The sequence below is a fragment of the Furipterus horrens genome, unplaced genomic scaffold (assembly GCF_987537825.1).
Source record: "Furipterus horrens unplaced genomic scaffold, mFurHor1.1.pri manual_scaffold_8, whole genome shotgun sequence".
Classification (NCBI taxonomy): Eukaryota; Metazoa; Chordata; class Mammalia; order Chiroptera; family Furipteridae; genus Furipterus; species Furipterus horrens.
In genome coordinates, this window is record NW_028327178.1 from 44,331,323 (window position 1) to 44,355,913 (window position 24,591).

Here is a 24,591-nt window from a genome sequence, read left to right on the forward strand (position 1 = left end):
CAAACACAGGGAGGCTGCCAAAACAAGGAGACAAAGAAACATGGTCCAAATGAAAGGGCAGATCAAAACTCCAGAAAAAGAGCTAAATAAAATAGAGATGAGCAATCTATCAGATGCAGAGCTCAAAACACTGCCTCCCCTGGGTGCGCTGGCCCTTGGATTTCCCGGGTGGTTCAGGCCAAGGTCAGCCCCCATCTGTGTTTTGCCCAGGGCCCCCTGCCTGAACTATAAAGCAATCTGAGATGACTGCTACTTATGCTGGGCTTGGAGATTCCCAAGCGAAGCCAAGCTGTGAGTCCAGGCTGGCTGCTGCTAGTGCCAGGCCTGCAGTTCACTGAAACCAGCTGTTGCTTGTTTGAGAGGATTTAAAGTTGCAGCATGAGCCAAGACTAGCCATTTGTATGGAAAAGCAGCTTGGGTGGGCCCATAAATTGGGTGAAGTGCAGTCTCTGGCTATCTCCAAGGTAGGTCAAACGTGATAGCCAGGTTGATGGAATCTCAGATATGGCACCAGCTTGCGAACTCTGTGGCTCAGTGGGGAGAGGTTTTAGCACAGAGCAGTGGCCTCTGCTCGCCTTGATGCCAGAACTTCAGTTTCTCCCAGTATGCCACTGTGCCTTTCAAGCTACTACCCTGGTGCTTGAGCTGAGAGGGAGTAAGTCTGAGTAAGTGACTCTGTGTGTGGGTTCTTTAAGAGGAACCGCTTAGGGCCCCCACAGTTATTTCCAGTGACTCAATCCCTGCTGGTTTTTGCAGCCAGAAGTTGTGGGGACTTATCTTTCTGGCATTGGAACCCTGGGCTGTGGGGCCTAATGTGGGGCTGGGACTCCTTGCTCCTGAGATGTTTCTGCTGAATTTTTATCCATCACACATGGGTGTTGGACCATCTTGTTCCACATCTGTGCCCCTCCTATGAGCCTAGATGGATGTAGTTTCTTTAATTCTGTAGTTGTCAGACTTTAATTCAACTCAATTTCTATAGTTGTTCTATGTTTTAGTTGTTCTGTATTTAGTTGTAATTTTGATGTGGTTGTGTGAAGAGGCAAGCCATGTCTGCCTACACTGCCATCTCGATGGGCAGTGTCTAAATATTCTTACATATCAGATAAAATAAACTCATTTTTTGTTTATTTTTTTCAACATATTCTAATGAAAGTTTATTGAATAAATTTGACTTGTACATTGTGTAAATTTAGGGTGTACAGCATGTTACTTTGATATGTTTGTATATTGTAATATGGTTGCTAAATAGCAATATATATATATTTTTTAATACAAAGGAAACAAACTCTTTCGGTCAACTAAATTCAGGGAGAGAAAAAATGGAATTTCAAAGTCAAGGGACAGTGCCTCCTTTAGGTTCCCACATTCCCACACTCCCAGGACGCAATATTTAATACATTACATAATTATAATACAAAATTATTGTCTGTGTGATAGGGGAACTCAAGAGTTAAAGATTTTAACTTTAGTTGAATGGCTTAAGTGATGAATGCATGTGGAAAGCTGTTATTCCAGGAACTGGAATGCATGACCATTGACTCCAGGAGGTCCACAAGCAATTCAACTTTCGTGAGCCACTGTGTTCCAAGTGAAGAATTGCTGATTAACAGATAAAGAAGGACTAAGAAAATTGCCACTGGATTGCAACTCTTATGCAATTAACCTTTTTTTCAAACCCTTACCTACCCTTCTATTCAATTAATCTTTTCGCCAAACCCCTTACTTACTCTTTCTTCTCTTATAAAAAGTTTGGCTTGAAATGAAAAGTTAAGATGGTTTTTGATGGTACATAATTTGCCCCCCACCCCAGTCTTCTCAGATTGCTAGCATCTGAATAAAGTGTCCGTACAGAGTCGATCCTTGTCTCTACTTATTGGTTGTGATGACAGGTAGCATGAATGCATACTTTTCCAGTTTCATATTTTTGTTATACTATACATTAGAGCTCTATGGCTACTGACTACTCATTAGAAGTTTTTATCTTTAAACACCATCAGTCTTATTGCCCCTTCCCATCACCTGGTAACCACCATACTACTCTGTTTTCAACAATTTATTTTTTTAGAGTCTACATGTAAATGATATCATACAGTACTTTCTCTGTCTGACCTACCTCCCTTAACAATAATGTGCTCAAGGGCCATCAACATTGTTGTATTTGGGAGAGTATCCTTCTTTCCCATGGCTAAATAATATTCCATTGTGTATATGTACCATGTCTTTTTTATCCATTCTTCCATCAGTGGGCATTTGGGTTGTGTCCATATCTTGACTATTGTAAATAATGATGTGATAGACATGGGAGTGTGTATATCTCATCAAAATCCTGTTTTGCTTTATTTTGCTTTTCCATCTCCCTCTTCCTTCCATCCCCATGCTATGTATTTTTGAAAACATTGAGTCACCTCCATTATTATTTGTGAAGAAAATACCCTTAGAATCACCTCCACTATTATTTGTGAAGTAAGTTCCCTTATCTCTAGGCTTTATCTTTAAAAGTAGCCAGTAGCTGATTTCTTTGCCTGGGGATTTCTTTAAATTCTCTTTTCACTTCTTTTGGGTATATATCCAGAAGTTGAATGGCTAGATTTACGGTAGATACATTTTTAATTTTTTGAGGCACCTCCATATTGTTTTCCCTAGTGGTTGGACCAATTTACATTCCCACAAACAATGTATAAGGGTTAAACCTCATTTTAGGCAAATTCTCTTTAAACACTCTTTTCTTAGTAGCAATTATCCTGTTAGCCAAGGACTTCTTCCACTCCTAGCTCTGTGTCTTGTCTGGCAGATTCTCCTATGTGTCTGTACTGGAAGCTGGGGCAGTTCCCCAAATAATGTCCTGTACAAGTACTGGCTCTTCTCTATTTTCTGGGCATAAATACTTATTAGAACTCCCCTCAAATATTGATATATGATAGATTCACATACAATTCTCATGATTCCACTCATTTTAGGCCTTCATTGTATGCTGCTCTCTATAACAAAATATAATTGCAATATACTTGTAAGGTATTTGAGAGAAAGAACTAGCCAATATCATATGTTGTTTTTAAATCCCCGACCCCATCCTACAACCTGCACTTAGGGTTGTGCTAGCCAAGCATGTGGCAGCATGTGAGGACTTTCTGTCTTCAGCTCTCTCAGCCATTAGAAAGTAGTTTAACTTCTATTCCCCTTAGCCATCTGTCCTCACTGATGTTCATTCCCTACTGCAGAAGGACAAGTGGTAGAGAAGAAAGCCATTACTAGAGCAAGGGAGTCAGAGAAGGTCTCCAAAAAGCAGTATTATACAGTAAATCTAGTTTCAGGAACATCTCTCTTCATAGATGTTCCTATGCACATCTTAGAAGTCTATGGATGAGCCTTAGAGATCCATAAATCCCCTGAACTTTCTGGCAAAGTTCTGTGTGATATACATTTTTCTGTGGAAATTGTTCACAGTTTATGTGATTTTAAAGAGTTCAGGACACAATGAAAATTTAATCTCTGCTCTTTAAAAGAAATCTTCAGAAAGTGGTATGAGGCAATAATGTTGGTCCCAGAGTCTTACCTTTTCCACAAAGTACAGAATGCCCTCGTGGCCACGTTGCCCAGGGGGCTTCCAGCTTAGCACCACATAACTCTGGGTGGCCTCAGTGACAGAGAGGTCTGTGGGAGGCCCAGGAATAATACCCTCTGAAAAACAATAAGGAAAAATGAGAAGCACACACTCTGGGAAACCCAGGAAACTCAGAGTCACAGACGGGTCTCTATTCCTGGAGGAAGACTTAATTATTGCTCCATAGTATAAAGAAATACCTTGTCTCTAAAATTCTTCCAAAAACAGTTATTCATTCATTCAAAGCCACCATTTTACTTTCTTTGCTTGACAATTTAAATTTATTTATTTGTCCTGAAAAGCAGTTGCACTGACACAACTTATCTTTTTTATCTTTTCAAAAAGGAGTGTAATCATAGTTTTTGAATGTAATTGATTGATTGATTGAAATGTTTATTTACATTTTTTAAATTATAATTGACATACAATATTATATTAGTTTCAGGTGTTCAGCATAGTGGTTAGACACATAACTTACAAGGTGATCCCCTGGATACAATACATAGTTGTTATAGGGTGGGGCAAAAGTAGGTTTCGAGTTGTGAGTATGAGAAAGACAGTTTAATCCTTTATTAATATTTATTAACTATTGTATTATTTTTTATACAAACAACTGTAAAACTAGTTTTGCCACACCTGTATTATTGACTATATTCCCTGTGTTGTGCTCTACATCCCCATGACTATTTTGGAACTGCCAATTTGTACTTAATACCTTCATCTTTCCACTCAGTGTCCCTTCCCTCCTTCCATCTAGTGAGCATCAGTTCTGTGCATCTATGAGTTTGTTTCTGTTTTGTTTGTTCATTTACTTTACTTTTTAGAGTCCACATATAAGTGAAATATGTAATATTTGTCTTTCTCTTAGCATAATCCCCTCTAGGTCCATCCATGTTGTCACAAATGGTAAGATTATCAGATTGTATAAAAAGCAAGATCCAACTATGTGCTGCCTACGAGAAACATGATTTAAGTATAAAGACACACACAGGTTAAAAATAAAAGAATGAAAATCATATGCCACAATAAAACCAGTCAAAAGAAATCTGGAAAGATTATATTAATACCAAAGTAGATTTCCAAGAAGAAGAAAAAACATTATTATGGATAAACGGAGTCAGTTTTAATAATAAAGTGGTGAGTTCATTAAAGAATATAACAATAAAAATGTTTATGCATCTAATAACAGAACATCAAAATACATGAAGCAAAACTGTAAGAACTACAAGAAAAAATTGATGAATACACCATTTAGTTGGAGATTTTATGACTGTCAATAATTGATAGAACAAGTAGACAGAAAATCATTAAGGATATAAAAGACTCAACTGAAATCCCAGCATATTTTTGTATAAATTTATAAGCTGGTTTTAAATTTTAGATGAAGATGTAAAGACTTAGAATAACCAAAACAACTCTGGGTGTGGGGGGGGGTGGAAGATTAGAGGACTTATGCTATCTGATTTCAAAACTATGAAGCTTAAAAAAATAAATACAACACTTATAAAAACTACATAAAAGAAAAAATTTACCAATAGAGATTGCAGAAATAGATCCACATATACGCAATCAATTTCTACATTATTTGGGAAGTGCAAATTAAAACTACTATGCACCCACTATGAAATACCACTATAGTATAAAACAGCACTATACACCACTAGAATGACTAAAATTAAAAAGACTGACCATGCCAGATACTGGTGACAATGTGGAGCAATTGCAGAACTCCCATAGAAAGACTACTGATGAGAATATAAAATGGTACAACCATTTTGGAAACTAGTTGGCCATTTCTTTTAAAATTAAATGTAAACCTACTGTATGACCTATCCATTGAACTCATAGGTATTTATCTAAGAGAAATGAAAATATATGTCCATATAAACACTTCATAAGAATTTTTATAGAAACTTTCAATAACGAATGGATAAATTGAAATGAATTGATACATGCATCAACACGGATAAATCTCAAAATAATTCTGTTGAGTGAAGGAAACCAGACAAAAATGAGTATGAGTCTACTTATCTAAAATTGGGACAATGCAAACTATAATAACAGAAAGCAGGACAGTGATGGCCTGGAGATTACAAAGAGATCTGAGGAAATTTTAGGGGTGCTGGGTATTTTCATTATTTTGATCATGGTGATGGTTTCATAGGTGAACACACCTGTAAAATTTATTAAATTGTGTATTTTACAGACATGCGGTTTACTATATGTTAATTATACCTCAATAAAACCTTTTAGGAAAAGTGATTCTCTGACAATATGTTACTTTATGATCTCCAAATATTTCAGGATGTTCTTTCCAAAACACCTTAATATGCACAACACTGAATAAAAACCTGGCTGTGTTTCCCACTGTTTCAACTGCTCCTCAGCTGGCTTTAACACAGCAGTATCCTGACTGGTGGCCTGAGTTAAGACTTGAAGAACAACAGTGCTGGCACTATTGAGATCCATGGAAACCAACTGGCTCAGTCCGAATAGCCCGGCTCTCCAGCTTCCACTGTCCAACACGAAGTGGCGTCGGTTGGTCCCGCGCCCCACGCTTGCAAGTCCACGCGCCGCCGCCCACTGATGCCGAAAGCGGCTTCTAGGAACGCACCATGTTCTGAGTCGCAGCTCTAAACGATGCGGACGCTAGAATATCGCGTCACAGACATCCACAGCAATAAAAAAAGATCAAAATACTGATACACAAAACAACACAAATGAATCTCAAAAAGCATTACGCTAAGTGAAAGAAGCAAAGCATAAAAGTCTACATGAAGTTCTAGAAAATGCAAAATTATAGAGACAGAAAGTAGATCACTGGTTGCCTTGGGCTATGGGGCTAGAGGAAAGGATGATACAACAAGACACAGGATAATTTTTAGGGAGATAGAAATGCTTTAATCTTGATTCAATAGTAGTTATGCTACCGAAAAGCAATTTGGGGTCCTGCTGCCTGCCGCCACCCTCTAGGCAAAATTCCAGAAGCAAAGGTTTGGTGATAAAGAAAGTCTATCCAGTCACAGCTTCAATTACTTAAGCCTATCAATTAAGGCTAAACTCTAACACCTGGGCCCTGCTATCATTTCCCCCTGTTTTAATCACCTTATTTCTATAGGGCTAGTTACAAACTAAAACAGCATAAAATACAAAAACTACACAACTTTGGAAGAATGACAGGCTTCTGCCTCATAGCCTGTTCCCTCTAGAACACCCAAAGAATAAACCAGGGACCCTCTGCCAGGCCAGCCCAATCCTTTAGAAAAATAGGAAGCCCCACACTTTGTTCTTCCACAGAGACACGAACTTAACAATATACTGTCTAAAAACGCTTTAAGAGAACTCCAGAAACCAGTTAAAAAGTCATAATATCCCAGGAAAGTGCAAAGCCAAAACCAGCTACATTAAAATGGTTAAAAAAATTATTTCACCCATGAGAGCCCCTCCCCTAAGCCAGCACAGAAACAACCTTAAAGAAATGAAGACCTAATAATTATGAGACAAAAATAAAAACGACCATCTTAAATAAGTTCAATGAACTTCGAGAGAAAACAGACAACTAAGGAAAATCAGGAAAATGATGCATGAACAAAATGAAAGTATCTTAAAAAACAGAACTTCAGGAATTGAAGAATATAATAATTCAATTAAAATATTCACTAGGAGGACTTCTGGCCAAGATGGAGGCATAGACAGACATGCGGAGTCTCCCTCCACAACTAAGAAGGAATACAATTACCTCAAAACTAGAAACAACCATCAATCTCAACACATGGGAAGTTCAAGCAGACGACCGCCTAGCCTGGAGGCTCGCGGTCAGGCAAGGTACGTTACGTGCAGAGGCTGCGCGCAACGAGGAGGCGGTCCAGAAAAGATCGAGGCGGAAGCAGCGTCAGCAGCAGCAACAACGGCCATCTGCCTTCACCTGTACCAAGTGTGGCAGGGATTGTCACTCCCGAATCGGACTGCACAGCCATTCTCGGCGGTGCAGATAGACTCTCAGGAAGCTACGCCATCGTCTCTCGAGACGGACGGCTGCCGACGACGACGACCCACAACAAAAGCTAACCCACATAACAAAACATTGGCAATAGTATCTGAGGAAAACATAGCTTTTACCTCCAGGTTCCTCTTCAGTGACAATGATCTGTCCAGTCCAGGGTGCAGAAGGGCGACCTGAACAGAAGTAAATGTAAATATCACAAACATTCACAAATGCAGTTTAAACCACACTGATAAACTGGCTAGATTAGTCACAAATGGGTTTGCTACTTATTTGATGTATGTATTTTGCTAAAGAATCTTACTGAGCATGTATATGGTATTATGTCTTCAAATAATTCACAATCTGCTGGAGCCTAGAACCTGCCTGAACTAAGTTGACATTTCTAGAATTGTACTTACACAAGTGAGGTAAATAACCTGTGTTCATTCACTGTTCCATATGGATCTCCTGAAACACGTAGTCTCTCTTGTCCTTTCTTAAGGGATAACATGTATTTGAGAGAAAGCTTTCTGGAACAATTGTAAGCCCAGTAGTTATATATCTATCATAATGGAGATGAAAGAGGACAGGGGAGTTGATCCTGCAATAAAGCTCAATGAAAAAATTTCTTTCCATTACATTCAAAAAGTGTTATCTACAAAGAAAACTGATTTAAATCCTGAGTAGGGAAAATGGATGAGACAGGCACTATAAACTTAAAAAGGAAATTCATTTCTGTGATCCTACAGACATCAGAAATAGAGAATGATTCAACTCCTGTTTTAATCAAGGGACTTTTCACCAGACTTTGTGAAAAAACAGAAAGGTAATAAACAAGATAACTTATTTTTAATTCAGCTAAATCTCATTTTCATTGGAATTTATAGAAGAAGATAAATGAATGTATGAAATGGAATTAGAAAGAGAGATGGAAGTCAGATGTTAGGTGCAAAGTGATTGAAGAGCTATCAAATAGTGTGATTAGGAAAAGTCTCCAGAGAAAAAGGAGCATTACTTACTTAGATTTTCATGATGCCATTACAGATACTTAAGGCAAAAAATAACACTGCAAATATGGCACAGATCAGCAGTCCTCAGCTAGGGTGTTTGCCTGCCCCCCAGGGACATTTGGTAACGTCTGGAGACAATTTTCATTGTCAAGAGGTGGGGAAGAGGTGTTATTGGCCTCTAGTGAGTAGAGGCCAGGGATGCTGCTAACATCCTACAATGCCCAGGATAGTCCCCTACCCCCATAATATAGGATTATCTGGCCTAATGTCAATAGGGACAAAGTTAAGAAATCTGGTCTAGAATAAAATGTTAACTTCCAACAATTCTTTCGATGTCATTTGGTCCCTTTTTTTGAGGATGCCATATGGGTTCTCATGGAACAAATGCAGAGCATAATTCATGTACCATGGTTTTGACATTGATACTTGGAGGCTAAATATATGACAAGATTATTTTTGACTGTTTATATGGAAACTCAAGTATAGATCAGATATAATGTAAATATAATTTTTCTTTGACATAAAGAACTTCACTGTACTGTGACATTAATACTCTAAATTAAAGCTTAAGGAATTTACCTTACAATTTAAAAAACTGAACTAGAAATAAAAGTATATTAGGAATGTGCTAATAAAATGGATAAAAATGTTCTCCACGTTCTTGGTTTTCATATTTCATTTCAAACACAATGCCTGGACTCAGTTTTAAAAAGCAAAGTTGTCTGAATCAAATAGAAATAAAATAAAGCCCTTAGAAAATAGATGCATCAAAAAACAAATACTTTTTTTGTTCTCATTTCCCCGCCCCTAGGATATTCCGATCAATAGAGGATTTCTTATTCTCTTCTCCCTCTAGTGGAAGGGGAAGGAATAACTTTGCAATGAGATCTAATGTAGTTATTTTTAAAAAGTCCAGGAAGATCCTGGAAAACGAAAATGCTTACTTTTAAGTCTAGCTTTCTCAGCTGGATCCAAAGCAGCCATGGGTTCAGAAACACGAGATGGTAGACCTATTCCAGTTTTATTCACAGCTCGAACTCGGAATATGTAAGAACGACCTTCTATCAATCCAGTGACTGGGAAACGAGCAAACTTCACCGGTGTGTCATTGCATTGAGACCAGCTATCTGTGCCCACCTCACATCTAAGGGAAAGAGAGTGATCAATAAGAATATGAAAAGAGGTATGGCTAAATTATTAGTTCCAAAGCTGTAAAACCACCCAATGGCTTCATATTTTTCTACAAAATACCTAGCTCAAGCATGGTTCAATAGTTAACTGCAGGTCCTCAGTTCCACTCAATTGTAATGTGTCTTTTCTAACAAGAAGAAGCAGCACAGCTTCTTCTTAAACACATATATGTCCTTTGACCTTACTAAAAGCATGCAGTTAAGGAGCCTCGTATGCTAAGCACAGGAGCTTTGTGGAGGAAAATAGACTCAAGTAGGTATGTACGATCTTTATATTGAATAGACTAAGGGGGAAGAGTGCTCAAACATCCACCTGGCTGATGTCTTCAGTTCCACCATTAGTGGCTTCTTTCGGCATTTTCTTTTAAAGATGGAACTGTTGTTAAGAAAGGTAACACCTTAAAAGATACTTATCTGTACTGTAGTTTGGAGGGAGTTCACTTGATGGTCACTATCTGTTTTGTGGATGGGAAAGTGAGGAGAGTACTGTAATGCATTTGTCTCTTAACAAATGAGATTGATGAGATGCAGTGAAATTCCCAGGCGTGGCAGGGGAAGTTTAAGCACATGAAATCTCAGATTTCTAAGTGGGTGCTTTTTCAGCAGTTGATGCCTGGGTATAGAGTGGCCACAGCCCAGGAGACAGAGAGGAGGATTCATACCATGTTAGAAGCCTAATCAACAGGGCCGTATAGGCTCAAATGTGATTGAAGGATACAGTATTTGGAATAATAACTTATTTTTTATGAGTAGAATACTGCACTTTAAGTTTATATCACTTCCCCAACACGGCCCTATGTCCCAAATGTATAATTCCCAAACGAATTTCATGAGGGAGGGGATTGCCTATGCAGTGCAAAGGTGGTTGGAGTGTGTGGGGTTATCTTTATTCCCTTACTATCACCCTTCCCTTCTTTGAGATATTTTCCTCAACTTTATGTAAAGTGCTATCAAATATGGCTTCAATCTTTGCTTTCCATCCATTTTCCCATAACTTTTCCTTTGTAAAAATTATGGAGCTGCTATAAATAGGATGTGGGAGAGTAGGACAGTTCTTCAAACTACCCCATCTCCTCTCTCTGTGTGCAGATACTGTCGTGGTGACCCAATGACCCTACAAGCATGCATCCCAACCCTCCTGTGGACAGAAAAAAAAGGTGGAGAGCAACTGCTCTGGAGCCATCTACAGCATGGTGGAGCAGAAAGAACACAAACTTACAGTCAGGCTGCTCTTTGAATTCTAGTTCTGCTAGAATTATACTATGTGACTGTGTGTTTCCTCATTAGCATATGACCTTGGGTCAGCTATTCATTTCCTACTTTTAAATAACAGCACCTATCTTTCAAAGGATGGTAATGGGCGAATGGTCAATATTATGAGAAGTGTTTAGAACAGAGCCATTCAGGTGGCAAATGATTAATACATATTAGTCATAATATGGTTATTTTTATTTTGACTAAGTCAATAGAAAAACAAACTATACTCATTGTTTCTTGTCTTTCATTGATCAAAGATTGCAAATCCCTTAGAAATTTGTGAGAGACAATAAGGCAGAAATTGTAAGGATGAAAAAGAACCTATCCAAAACTTTACAGTTCATCATTACTAAAACATAAAATAATGTAGACACATTTAGTATACAATTAAATAATACACAACTTATTATAAATATTTCTCCAGATGGTATTGAGCCCAACAGACATATATTTATGTACTGCTATAAATATTAAGTTTAATATACCTTGGTACAATGCCATTGTATCATAGTAGCCGAATTATCTATTCCTAGTGGTTTCTACAATCAGATTTATTACTCAGAAAATAGAAAGAATTGGAGCAACTATTTAAATAGAAACTAAGTCAAACAATAATGTATTTAGGTTGATAGTATAAAATTTTTGTCTACATTGCCTAAAGTTAGTGGATAGTGTAGACCCAGTTATCATAAATTATAGAGTCTCTAAGTTTTGGAGAATGTAAACAGTAAGAATTTGCAGCTAGAACATTATTAAATACTATTGATGTTGATATTTGTTGTTTCTTTTTTTAACTTGAAATCACTTTCTGTAACGTAAATAAGATTTTGTTAGTATTTGTAAAGTATTGTTATTTTTTTAATCGCCACCTGAGGGCATGCTTATTGATTTGAGAGAGAGAGAGAGACATTGATCTGAAAGAGAAATATTGATCCATTGCCTCCCACACACACCCAGAGAGAGGATAGAACCTGCAACCTAGATATGTACCCTAACGGGGGATTAAACCCACAACCTGTCGGTGTATGGGACGACACTCCAACCAAATAAGCAATCAGCCAGGGCTAAAGTAGTATTATTCTTTACATGATATTCCTAAATTGCTGACATACTAGGAATATGGACATTAAATAGATTGCATACCAGTTATTTTATTTCCAAAGTGGCTTCTATTGGGTCTAGAAATCCATAGTTTTCTTGCCAAATTAGTGACTTGTGCTGGTTGTCAAATTCAAAGATTCTCTTTGGAATTTAGGTATATCTATATATATATATATATATATTTGTCTATATCCACTCACACATATAAACATATATGTATATTCACCTTTATATATGAGAGAGAGAGAGGGAGAGAGAGGGAGAGAAAAGTGGAAGAGGAGACCAGAAAAGAAAATATTTCACCTAGAAACAGTAGGAGAAATCAAGCATTCATTTCTATGGCCACAGCATTCTAACTGAAGTTAGACTAAGTACTAACTTATCAATAAAATATCCCAGAATAGGACTCCCTCCATCCACAGCTGGCTGTTTCCAAGAGATGATGATATAATCTTTGTTGGCATCCACGCACACCACATCCAAGGGAGAGGCAGGGGCTCCTTCAATCTCTGCATCACCATCTGTGGAGATATGGAAGGATCCCATTAGCCCTCTGGGATGTGCCCTGTCAGTCCCCAGGTTGGGTTCTCAGTGCACACATTTCTTAGCTCACCGCCACAGAGACTACATCTTTGGTCCTAATAGAGCAAACTTCAGTCTTGTAATTTGCTTATCTGCATAACAATGTGTGCTTTTCACCATCAGTACAAAGAACGTTATGTTAAAAAGGGCTCTGAAAAGAGCCCATGATCTTTGCCTCATGGCCCTTGCTTGCCCAAATGTTCTAAAAGGAAATAAATATGTAGCTGTTAAGGACTGTTATCAGAAAAGTCTAATGTAAGTTGTGCCAGGAAGTCTGTTCTTAAGATATTTATTGTGTAATGTTACTCAGAAACTATGAATGGCTCCAAAGGGGAACAAACAGCCCCTTCTGTCACCTGCTGGATGCATCCCCAAGGAATAAGAACATGAAGCTTTGCCTATCCCTATGCAGGGCACTACCTTTAGGAAGAGAAAAGAAAACATTCATTTTAATCAAATGTTTGTTTCCAAACTGAAATATTTATGAAAGGAACTCTGATGTAATAGCCACATTTAAGCTTGGCTTATCTGAATTTAATAAAAGTCCAGGATTGTATAAGAAACAGGACAGTGAGTATTTATGAAATGAGATCCTGTGACAGTGGGGTCCCCTCAGCAGTGTGTCTCAGGCACAGCTAGACTGGTGAATCAGGGATGTTTTTAGGAAAGTAAAGAGAGTAAAAATAACTACTAGTAGCCTTTTAATTGAGAATGATTAAGACAGGACACAGAGTCCCTGAGGGAGGGAGTTCACAGTTGCCAATTTCTTGTGACATCTGGTCAACCCTTTCATAACTGGAATTAGTGGAAGAGGAGGCTGAGACATGTAGGAGCCACTTAGCCGAGGGAAACCATTCTTGTTGACTGAATACACACTTCCTTTTCCTATCAGCTACACCCGTGTGAGTCTTATGAATTACTAAAGCATGTGATAACATGGCAGAAATATTTGTCTGCCTCTTAATTTAATAGGTTCACATTACTTGTAAATAGCTCAAGTCACTTTGGTTTTGAACATTCTGTTTCTTGCCCCATGAAACCTGCATAAAAGCATCTCTAGGTAAATGTTACCTGTATAACTGCTATAAGAGAGCATAACTAACTGGTGCCTAAAACTTAATGCAGAATGCTTGCAGGCCACACAATAGGGAGTGAGCATTTTGGTGGGGAGAAATATTTTTTCTTCCAGGCTCTGAGAGCAATGGATGAGGGAGAGGGCCTGCTGGTGGTGAAACTAGGGCAGAGGAGAAATAAAGGTAGATGTGCTGAGGTAAACAGGGATAAAGTACTCATGGAAAGCCTCTCGACTGTGAGGGGGACAGCTGGCAACCTCGAGCCATGTCCTCTTCCTAGAGGCCCACAACATAACAACCAGCAAATCCTGAGTTGATAGAGTAGAATTTAGTTCACTGAACATCCATTGTATTTAACAGCTGGGCAACTGCTGGCATTTAGGGAGTCATTTTTCAGCATTTTTATAAAATTACTTATACTATACCATTTGTGGGGTGAGCTTGACAGTTTTTCAAAAACAACTTCTGTTGAGCAGCTGCTGGAAGCCAAATCCAAATACTGTGTTACATTACTTCACACTTGTGCCCTTGGCTCCCAGCAGCTGTGGAGGGTCTGGCCCACAGCATCCAGTCAGTCACAATCCTTTCCTTAGCCTCTGCCCTTCCTTCTCCCAACCCTCCAAATAACCAAACTTTTTGTAGGTTTGATTAACTAGGTCAAAGATTATCCTGCTACTCTTTGTATTTTGACCTCTGACACAGGCTAGTAATAACTTTTTTCAAAATGTAAATAATTCTAATGTTTATTTGTATTATAAAAGTACTGTATGCTTGTAAAATATATAATTTAAAAATACATGAAAATCTCTTTTAAATTTCATAACTCAGAGATTACTACCACTAAGATATTGGCCTATATTTTTCTAGATTTTTTCTATATTTATAACTAAAAAGTGATTATTTTTGAAATAAGAATGGGATGGGACTATACAGTTTCATGTAAACTGATTTTTCTTGATATTTTTCTATATCAATAAATGTAAGTATGTTTATAAGGAGCCATTAATTATACTTTATTTTACAACTCTGATTGGTGAATATCTAGATTTCTTCCAGTTGTTTTCCAATACTTTTTTTTTTTTTCCCAGCTTTGTCCACTCAAGTTCCTAGAACTAGAATTGTTGAAAATGTGCCTGTAATACATAGTGGCAAAGCACCCTGAGAAAAGTTGAGCAAAAGGAATGCTGGTCCTTCCATTCCTTTATTTTGGAGAATTTAAAAAATATTTTAAATCTTTTCAATATGGTAGATTAACACATCATATTATTTTAATTTAAATTATTTTAATTACTAGTGAAAATTTTTTCATATATTTATTTGCCATTTGTAATTCTTTTTTTCATGACATTTCTATCCCATCCTTTATCATATTATTATCTCTTTCTTCCTAACTCTCTCTCTGGGAGATGGTAAGAAAATAATACAGGGATGGGGCAAATTAGATTTATAGTTGTTCATATGGAAAATAATACAGTCAATAATAAATAATATAGTCATAAACTCTGTGTTTCGTGTACTCACAACTGTAAATCTACTTTTGCCCACCCCACATATAAAAGTCCAGAAGAATATGTAATAAAATGATAACACTGGATATCTCTGGATGGTAAACTTATGGATGGCTTTTCTTTTCCTTTTTTGCTTATTTATATTATCTTTCTTTTTTCACAAAAAAACCACATTATCTATGTAACTAATAAAATCCTGGCCAAATGAGTACAGCTTAGAATGTGTTTGTATAGACATGTGGTGCTTTATATACTGATCATTCTGGTCCAGAGTTATTTTTTAAGGAGCAAAAATACCAGAGCTCTAAAAAATGCACTGAAATGGCTTCATGCAGCTCAATACAAAGTTTTAAAAAACACAAAAAATATTATTTAAAACACATTGGCAGTTCTTAAAGGGTTTAACATAAACTTAACTCATGACCAGCAATTCCACTCATAAGTATCTATCTACCCAAGAGAAATGAAAACCTAGACTCATGAATATAAATGCAAATGTTCATAGCAGCCTTATTCATAAGAGCCAGAGTGGAAATTGTCCATTAGCTGGTGAGTGGATAGACAAAATGAGGTACAGCCATTGAGTGCAATACTAGTCAACAACAAAAAGGAACAAACTACTAACACAAAGAACCTCCAAATATATACTCAAGGAAAGAAGATAGATGTAAATGATCACGTTATATCCAGAAATGTACAGAAAAGGCCAATCCAATATAATATCCAGAAACATCCAGAAAAGACCAATCTATAGAGAAAGAAAGCAGATTAGTAGTTGCCTAGGGGCCAGAGTGGAGATGAGAAATCTCTTCAGTGATAGAAATGTTCTAAAACTGGATTATGGTTATACAACTCCATAAATATTCTGAAAAGCATTGTCCACTTGTAACAGGGGTACCCAAAAATTCCCCACAGCCTGTGGTTTGGGGAATGGGGGATGGGACTCAGTGGAGCACAGTCATTTTCCCTGACAGATACCTTTGCATATCTATGGCTGATAGTTAGTGTCTTAGTTATGCAAATGGTCGTGGCCTTCCAAGGTGCCAAGGAGGTGGGAGAGGTTTTGACTGTAGAATGGTGACAAAAGAGCTTAGGGGCCTGTGTAAGGTTCTGCTAATGGCCAGAACTGGTTAACATACCCACTGCATCACAGGCCATGGTCAGGAATTTAAAAATAGGGCGGCACAAACAAATGAGCAAAACTGAATCAAAGGCATGTAAACAAGGAACAGACTAACAGTTACCAGTGGGGAGGGGAGGAGGGAGAGAAGGTGATTAAGTAGGGGAAGGGTTTAGAGGTGTGGATTGACTGGGAGAAAGGGTGGGCTGGGTTGGGGGGGAGAGTAATGAAGGGGAAAGTGGGACAACAGTAATAGAAAAACAATAAATAAATCAAAATAAATAAATAAATAAATAAAATAAGGCAGCAGCCATTGAGTTGAAGGAGAACCACACTGTTTGAAAGCAGGTAGGGAAGAGCCATGCTATTTGAAAGGACATAGAGGGAGCCATGCAGTCTGAAAGAAGGAGAGGTCTGGGCGGCCTAGTCTGCTGCTTTGATTGTGCCTACTCCAGCTGACTCAGAAGCCACCAAAGACACTTTTAAAATGTGTGTTCTTTCCTGGACTTCATCATGATCCAGTGCAACACGGCACACGCTTTCCTGAACTATTATATGGAGGCTGATGACATCATACATCAAATCCTGAAGCAGAGAGCTGACAGATAAGGAATGGGGAACTTCAGGGCATGATTTTGGCTTATAGCCTTTTGGGGAGCAAGGGAAGTGATGGGTCCTGTGCTCTGAGCAGGGGTGCTCACAGTCCTACCCAGGTTGGAATATTGTAAATAGAGACCTGTTTTCCTCAACACTAATTGTTGGGTTTTACACTAAAGCACCACATGATCAAACCCCACTTTGCTCAGTAACACACTTAACATGGTTAATTTTTTTTTAATTTAATTTTATTGTTTTTCTATTAGAGTTGTCCCATTTTTCCCCCGTTTCTCCCCCCAACCCAGCCTACTCCTTCTCCCACAGTCATTCCCCACCTCGTTGTCCATGTCCATGGATTATTTATACTAGTTCCTTTACTAGACCCTTCCCCTATTCACCCCCTCTCGTTCCCTCCAACCCCTGCTAACTGTTTTTCTGTTCCTTGTTCAGTTTTGTTCATTTGTTTGTGTTGTTCATTAGTTTCCTGTAATAGGTGATATCATATGGTATTTTTCTTTCATTGCCTGGCTTATTTTGCTAAGCATAATTCTCTCTAGTTCCATTCATGTTGTTGCAAACGGTAGGAGTTCCTTCTTTCTTTCTGCTGCATAGTATTCCATTGTGTAAATGTACCACAGTTTTTTAATCCACTCATCTACAGATGGGCGCTTATGCTGTTTCCAGCACTTGGCTATTGTAAACAGCACTGCTATGAACATAGGGGTGCATAGGTTCTTTTGAATTGGGGTTTCAGGATTCTTCGGCTATAGTCCTAGCAGTGGAATCGCTAGTTCAAAAGACAGTTCCATTTTTTGTTTTTTGAGGAAATTCCATACTGTTTTCCATAGTGGCTGCACCAGCCTACATTCCCACCAACAGTGCACTGGGGTTCCCATTTCTCCATATCCTCGACAGCACTTGTTGTAAGTTGATTTGTTGATAATGACCATTCTGACTGGTATAAAGTGGTATCTCATTGTGGTTTTTATTTGCATCTCTCTGATGGCTAGTGATGTTAAGCATTTTTTCATATGCTTATGGACCCTCTTTGTATCCTCCTTGGGAAAGTGTTTGTTCAGGTCCTTTGTCCATTTTTTAATTGGGCTGTTTGTCTTCTTGGTTGAGATGTATAAGTTCTTTATATATTTTAGAGATCAATCCCTTGTCTGAGGTATCATTGGCAAATATGTTTTCCCATATGTTTGGTTCCCTTTTCATCTTGCTGATGTTTTCTTTTGTTGAGCAGAAACTCTTTAGTTTGATGTAGTCCCATTTGTTTATTCTTTCCTTTATTTCCCTTGCCTTAGGAGATGTATCTGTGAAAATATTGCTACATGGGATATCTGAAATTTTCCTGCCTATGTTTTCCTCTAGGACTTTTATGGTGTCACGGCTTACATTTAAATCTTTTATCCATCTTGAGCTTATTCTGGTGTGTGGTGTAAGTTGGTGGTCTAGTTTCATTTTTTTGCACATCTCTGTCCAGTTCTCCCAGCACCATTTGTTGAAGAGGCTCTTCTCACTCCATTTTGTGCTCCTTCCGCCTTTGTCAAATATTAGTTGGCTATAATGATCTGTGTTTATTTCTGGGCTCTCTATTCTGTTCCATTGATCTACATGTCTGTTCTTATGCCAGTACCAGACTGTTTTGATCACAGTGGCTTTGTAGTATTGTTTGATGTCAGGTATTGTGATTCCTCCTACTGTGTTCTTCTGTCTCAAGATTGCTGTGGCTATTCGGGGTCTTTTTTGGTTCCATATAAATTTTTGAAGTATTTGTTCTAGGTCTGTGAAATATGTCACTGGTATTTTAATAGGGGTTGCGTTGAATCTGTAAATCGTTTTGTATAGTATGGACATTTTAATAATGTTGATTCTTCCTATCCATGAACATGGAATTTGCTTCCATTTACTTGTATCTTCCTTAATTTCTTTCTTCAGAGATACATGGTTTTCTGCGTACAGGTCTTTTATTTCTTTGGTTAAGTTTATTCCTAGGTACTTTATTTTTCTTGTTGCTATAGTAAATGGGATTTTTGTTTGTTTGTTTCTATCTCTGACATTTTATTGCTGGTGTACAGAAATGCCTTCAATTTCTGAATATTAACTTTGTACCCTGCTATTTTGCCAAATTCACTTATTATGTTGAGTAGTTTATTAGTGGAGTCAGTAGGGTTTTCTATGTACATTATCATGTTGTCTGCAAATAATGACAATTTTACTTCCTCTTTTTCAATTTGGATGTCTTTTATTTCTTTTTCTTGTCTGATTGCTGTGGCTAGAACCTCCAACACTATGTTGAATAGGAGTGGAGAGAGTGGACATCCTTGTCTTGTTCCTGATCTCAGGGGGAATGCTCTCAGTTTTTCCCCATTGAGTATGATGTTGGCTTCAGGTTTCTCATATATAGCCTTTATTATGTTGAGGTATGCTCCCTCTATTCCCATTTTGCTGAGAGTTTTCATCATAAATGGGTGTTGTACTTTATCAAATGCTTTTTCAGCATCTATGGATATGATCATGTGGTTTTTGTATTTCATTTTGTTTATGTGGTGCATTACATTTATTGATTTGCAAATATTAAACCATCCTTGCATCCCTGGGATTAATCCCTCTTGATCATGGTGTATGATCTTTCTAATGTGTTGCTGGATCTGGATCTCCAATATTTTGTTGAGGATTTTAGCATCTATGTTCATCAGTGATATTGGCCTGTAGTTTTCTTTCTTTATTGTGTTTTGACCTGGTTTTGGCATTAGGGTAATACTGACTTCATAGAAAGTGTTTGGGAGTTTTCCCTCTTCTTGGATTTTTTGGGGTAGTTTGAGAAGGGTAAATCTTGTAATATGTAAATTATACCTCAATAAAGATTTTTTAAAAAATCTAAACTATATCATTTAAAATAAACTTAATATGGGAAATCTTTTTCTAAAAGGTGTTACATTCCCAATACAATTGTTGAAGTTGTCTTTTCAATTTTGTTTCTTTCATTTACCTTTTCAATTCTCTCATATTAACATCTGATAAATTTTATAGCCTTCCATTTCCTTGTTTTATGGATTTGAAAACTGGCTTAAGTATACATTTAAATTTTAATCCCTTCCACCTGTCTACAGTTAGTTATCTGAAGTCTGGCCTCAACCTGACAGAGAGCACAGTTTTGAGTGTGGGCATTGAGAAATGTTGAGGAAACTCTGAACTATGTCAGGGTGCCCAGAAAGTCCGCAGAGAAACCACCAAGGCATAACTAAGTATTTTGGAGTCACCAAGGATACTCTCTGGTTCAGGTAAGATAATCGAGAATAGAGGCAAAGAATTTGCTTATTCAGTCCTCATTTAGTCAGGTTTATGCAGGTGGTTTGGCTAAAAGAAACTTGCTGATAATTTCCAGTGCGACTGCTTTCACTGCAGTTTACTCAGAAGGCTAGCTTCTTTCTTCGCCCTGGTGATATCTGATTTTTCCCATAATGCTTTCATGTGGGAGAAAATCTAACACATTTATGTGTTATTTATGTATCTTTGTCAGCTGCTGGTCAGTGGCAGAATTCAATGATCATTTATTCTTGTTCATTACTGGTGTTGTATAGACTGATTGCTAACTGTTCTCAGTATCCATTCTTCCTGCTTCCTTTTTGTACTTGAACTACTGAGCTTTAGCAGGAAACATGGCTGCCCAACTAGAGACTAGATTCCCTAGCTTTCTTCACTGTGAGATGTGTGCATGTGGCTAAGTGTTCACATGCAGGGTGATGTATGCATCTCTGCATAACCCCCTCCACTTCCTTTCTCCCCTTTCTATAGTCCATAATCGGAACATGGGACAGTACCATAGGGGACAATGTAAGAACAATGTAGATGGGATCTGGGACTCTGAATAACTACATTGAATATAACCATCTGGACCACTCCCCTGGATTTGCAAGTCTAAACAATTAGCAAGCTTACCTGTACTGTTTATATTTCTATTTTCTGCCTATTAAGGTTTTTTGACATCTAACAAACCTTTCTGACTGGAGAGCGATTGCCTGCCCCCCAGTCCCTGCTACCCTCAACTAGCCAATTCTTGGATAGCAAAGGGCTCAGCCTGGCATGTCTTTGATTTGCAAACGAACACATCCAGAGCATATTTCCTAGGTTTGGCCCTCACACCCCAGAGAGAAATATTCTTCTGGCTTAAGCATCCCAGGGCCAGGTACCAGACAACTAGGGACCACTATAGTTTAGAGTCCACCAAAATTATTCACACTAGTCAGTCCTAAACTGCATTGCTCTGTCTTGCCTTTCCCACAGAAACTGCTGTAAAGACCATGGTCTAGGCTTTCCCCTAACTGATGCCCCTTTTGTCCCAAAAAAATCAATGCATGGGGCCCTGCATGGTATGCTGCCCCTCATCTCTCAACAATTTATGAATATGAAGCATTCTGTTTTCCTGAGCCTCTCCTCTGACTCCTGCTGTGGCCACACTTGGCTGACCATCACATGAAAGAACACAGAACACTGCCATTGTAGCCTGGAGGTGTTAATGGTCTTCCCAATGTGCTAGGACTTCATGTAGAAGTAACATTCACACTTGTACATATTTGATCCATTCAAGACACTGATGAAAAAAGAAAAACTCTTGAAAATCAATGATTATAGTGTGTCCTATGACTTAAGTTTTAGCACTTTGTTTCCTAGTTCATCAAAGCTAAAGCTATAAAAAAGCTGTGAAATCAAATAATAAATTTGCTCCTCAGAATATATATTAAAGAGTAAGTTCCCGGACTTCTGGCCAAGATGGAGGTGTAGACAGACATGATGAGTCTCCCTCCACAACTAAGAAGGAATATAACTATCTCAAAACTAGAGATAACCAGAAGTTTCGGGAAATCGAGTTGCATGGAAGTCCAACAGACAAAGATATAAAGAAGAAATACTCATCCAGACAGGTAGAAGGGGTGAAGCTGGGGCAGAGAGGACGTAGTGTGGTGGTGGCAGCAGATGCGGCAGCAGCAGCAGGCCAGCAGAAAACACAGTCACACATTTTAAAAAGTTGGGAGGGACACCTGAGGAGCGTTCCCAGCCTCAGACCATGGTTCCAGCAGAAAATCAAGCATCATTGCTTCTGACTATGCAAACCAGTGGGAGATGGGGCAGAGGAAGAAACTGCTGGTCTCTCAGCAGAGTCTGCTTGTTTAAAGGGTCCCCACAGTCCTAGAATATCTGCATACCCACTGATTCTGGGAATGACAGCCAGGGCAACAGCTAGAGAGGCACCAGTCCCATATGGAGGTGGGAGAAGTGCCTCGAAAAGGGATGAGTGCTGAGCAAGCGGCATTTTTCCCTCTCAGACCCCTCCCACACACACAACGCCACAACGTGGTAAAATGGGTCACTCTATACTGACGAATACCTAAGGCTTCACTCCTTACAACATAACAGGAGCAACAGTTTACCTAAGACACAGAGGCAAACAAACACAGGAGCCTGTCAAAATGAGGAGACAGAGAAGTATGGCCCAAAAGAGGGAAAGGATCAAGGTTCCAGTGGGAGAACTAAGCGACAAGGAGATAGCCAACCTAACAGATGAGGAGATAGCCAACTTTACAGATGCAGAGTTCAAAACACTGGTGACAAAGGTGCTCACAGGCTTGACAGATATGCTTGAGCATGGCAAATGTATAAGGGAAGAAGTAAAGGCTATGCTAAATGAAACAAAAGATAATCCACACAAAACCAATGGTGAAGGGAAGGAAACTGGGGTTCAAGTCAATGATTTGGAACATAAAGAAGAAAAAACAGTCAACCAGTACAGAATGAGGAAACAAGAATTGAAAAATTGAGGAGAGGCTTAGGAACCTCTGGGACAACTTTAAATGTGTCAACATCTGAATCATAGAGGTTCCAGGACAAGAGGAAGAGCAAGAAATTGAAAACTGATGTGAAAAAATAATGAAGGAGAACTCCTCAAATGTGGCAAAGGAAATAGACATACAAGTCCAAGAAGCACAGAGAGTCCCAAACAAGCTAGATCCAAAGAGGACCACACCAAGACACATCATCATTAAAATGCCAATGGTTAAAGATAAAGAGAGGATCTTAAAAGCAGCAAGAAAAAAGAAGAGAGCTACCTACAAAGGGGTGCCTATAAGTCCAGCAGCTGATTTCTCAAAAGAAACTTTGCAGGCAAGAAGGGACTTGCAAGAAGTATTCAAAGTGATGAAAATCAAGGATCTACAACCAAGACTACTCTATCCAGCAAAGCTATTATTTAGAATGGAAGGGCAGATAAAGTGCTTCCCAGAAAAGGTCAAGCTAAAGGAGTTTATCATCACCAATTCATTATTATATGAAATGTTAAAGGAACTTATTTAAGAAAACAAAGATCAAAACTATGAACATTAAAATGATAACAAACTCACAACTATCAACAACTGAATCTAAAAAATAAAAACAAAATCCAACTAAGCAAACCAGAATAGGAGCAGAATGATAGGTATGGGGATCATCTGGAGGGTTATCAGCTGTGAGGGGGAAAGGGGAGAAATGGGGAAATGGTGCAGGGATTAAGAAGCATAATTGGTTGGTACAAAATAGACAGGGGGAAGTTAAGAATAGTATAGGAAAGGGTGAAGCCAAAGAACTTATATGCATGACCCATGGACATGAACTCAGGGGGGTGAAATTGCTGGAGAGAAGGGGAGTACTGGGCAGAGGGGAGCAAAGGGAAAAAAATAGGACTACTGTAACAACATAATCAATAAAATATACTTTTTAAAAAAAAGTAAGTTTCCAAATAACACACAATTTTTTTTTTTTTTGGTTGCAGCTTCCATAAACTAAGACAGCTTTTCATAAAGGATTTAACATCTCTGCTCAAAGTACATTATAGGCTCATTGAAGACGAGGAAGGTGCTGCCATTAGTGACAGTAACCCAATTTAGAAACCAGTCACCTTTGGATTGGTGCCTTCAGTGTTAAATTTTTTACATCCAGTCTGGAAGTTAATATACCTATGCTGTGTAATTTGCAAGAATTTTCAAATGGCTTCTTTATCATTATAAAAACCATGTGTGGATAGATTGATTTGGTCTTATTGTTTTAAATATTCTTGGGTCTTCTGTTTTCTGTTAATTCTTACCTCGAACAAAGACGTAAGAACTATATTGTTCATAATATTCTCCCATTCTTACACGGATTGTGTAGAGGCCTTCGTCTTCTTTATTGAGATGAGAAAATATCAGGGTTGCGCGATCTCCACTCCAATGTGTTTGCACCCATTTTGATGAAGAAACAGGTGCTCCTGGTTGGGATGCAGGGGAGAAGTCAGCAAATTAATTGATTTTTTTTCTCTACACACTTCTTTCTCTCTCGCCTCCATTCTTCTCTCTCTCACTCTCTCTCCCCCCATCCCCTCCCTCCTTCTCTCTGTCTATTCCTCTTCTTCTATATTGATAGCTATTTGACTCCTAGAGGAAGTCTCTAGGGCTTTATATTGGTAAAAATATTAGACCAGAAGCGAGGGGACCAGTGCCAGATACACAATCTGCAGTGCAAAATGAAATTGCAAGTTTCCCTGTTCAAA

General features: G+C 38.3%; 1 protein-coding gene across 1 annotated transcript in view; it reads right to left on the reverse strand.

Annotated features, from left to right (window-relative positions):
- Positions 1 to 24,591, reverse strand: part of MYOM1 (myomesin 1) — a 153,333-nt gene that overhangs the window by 72,166 nt on the left and 56,576 nt on the right. The window contains exons 10-14 of the mRNA XM_090285768.1: positions 24,148 to 24,309; positions 12,527 to 12,668; positions 9,544 to 9,743; positions 7,724 to 7,780; positions 3,557 to 3,681 (exon numbers count right to left, since the gene is read on the reverse strand). Of these exons, the coding sequence (XP_090141894.1) occupies positions 3,557 to 3,681; positions 7,724 to 7,780; positions 9,544 to 9,743; positions 12,527 to 12,668; positions 24,148 to 24,309 (686 nt within the window). The remainder of the gene's footprint in view (positions 1 to 3,556; positions 3,682 to 7,723; positions 7,781 to 9,543; positions 9,744 to 12,526; positions 12,669 to 24,147; positions 24,310 to 24,591) is intronic.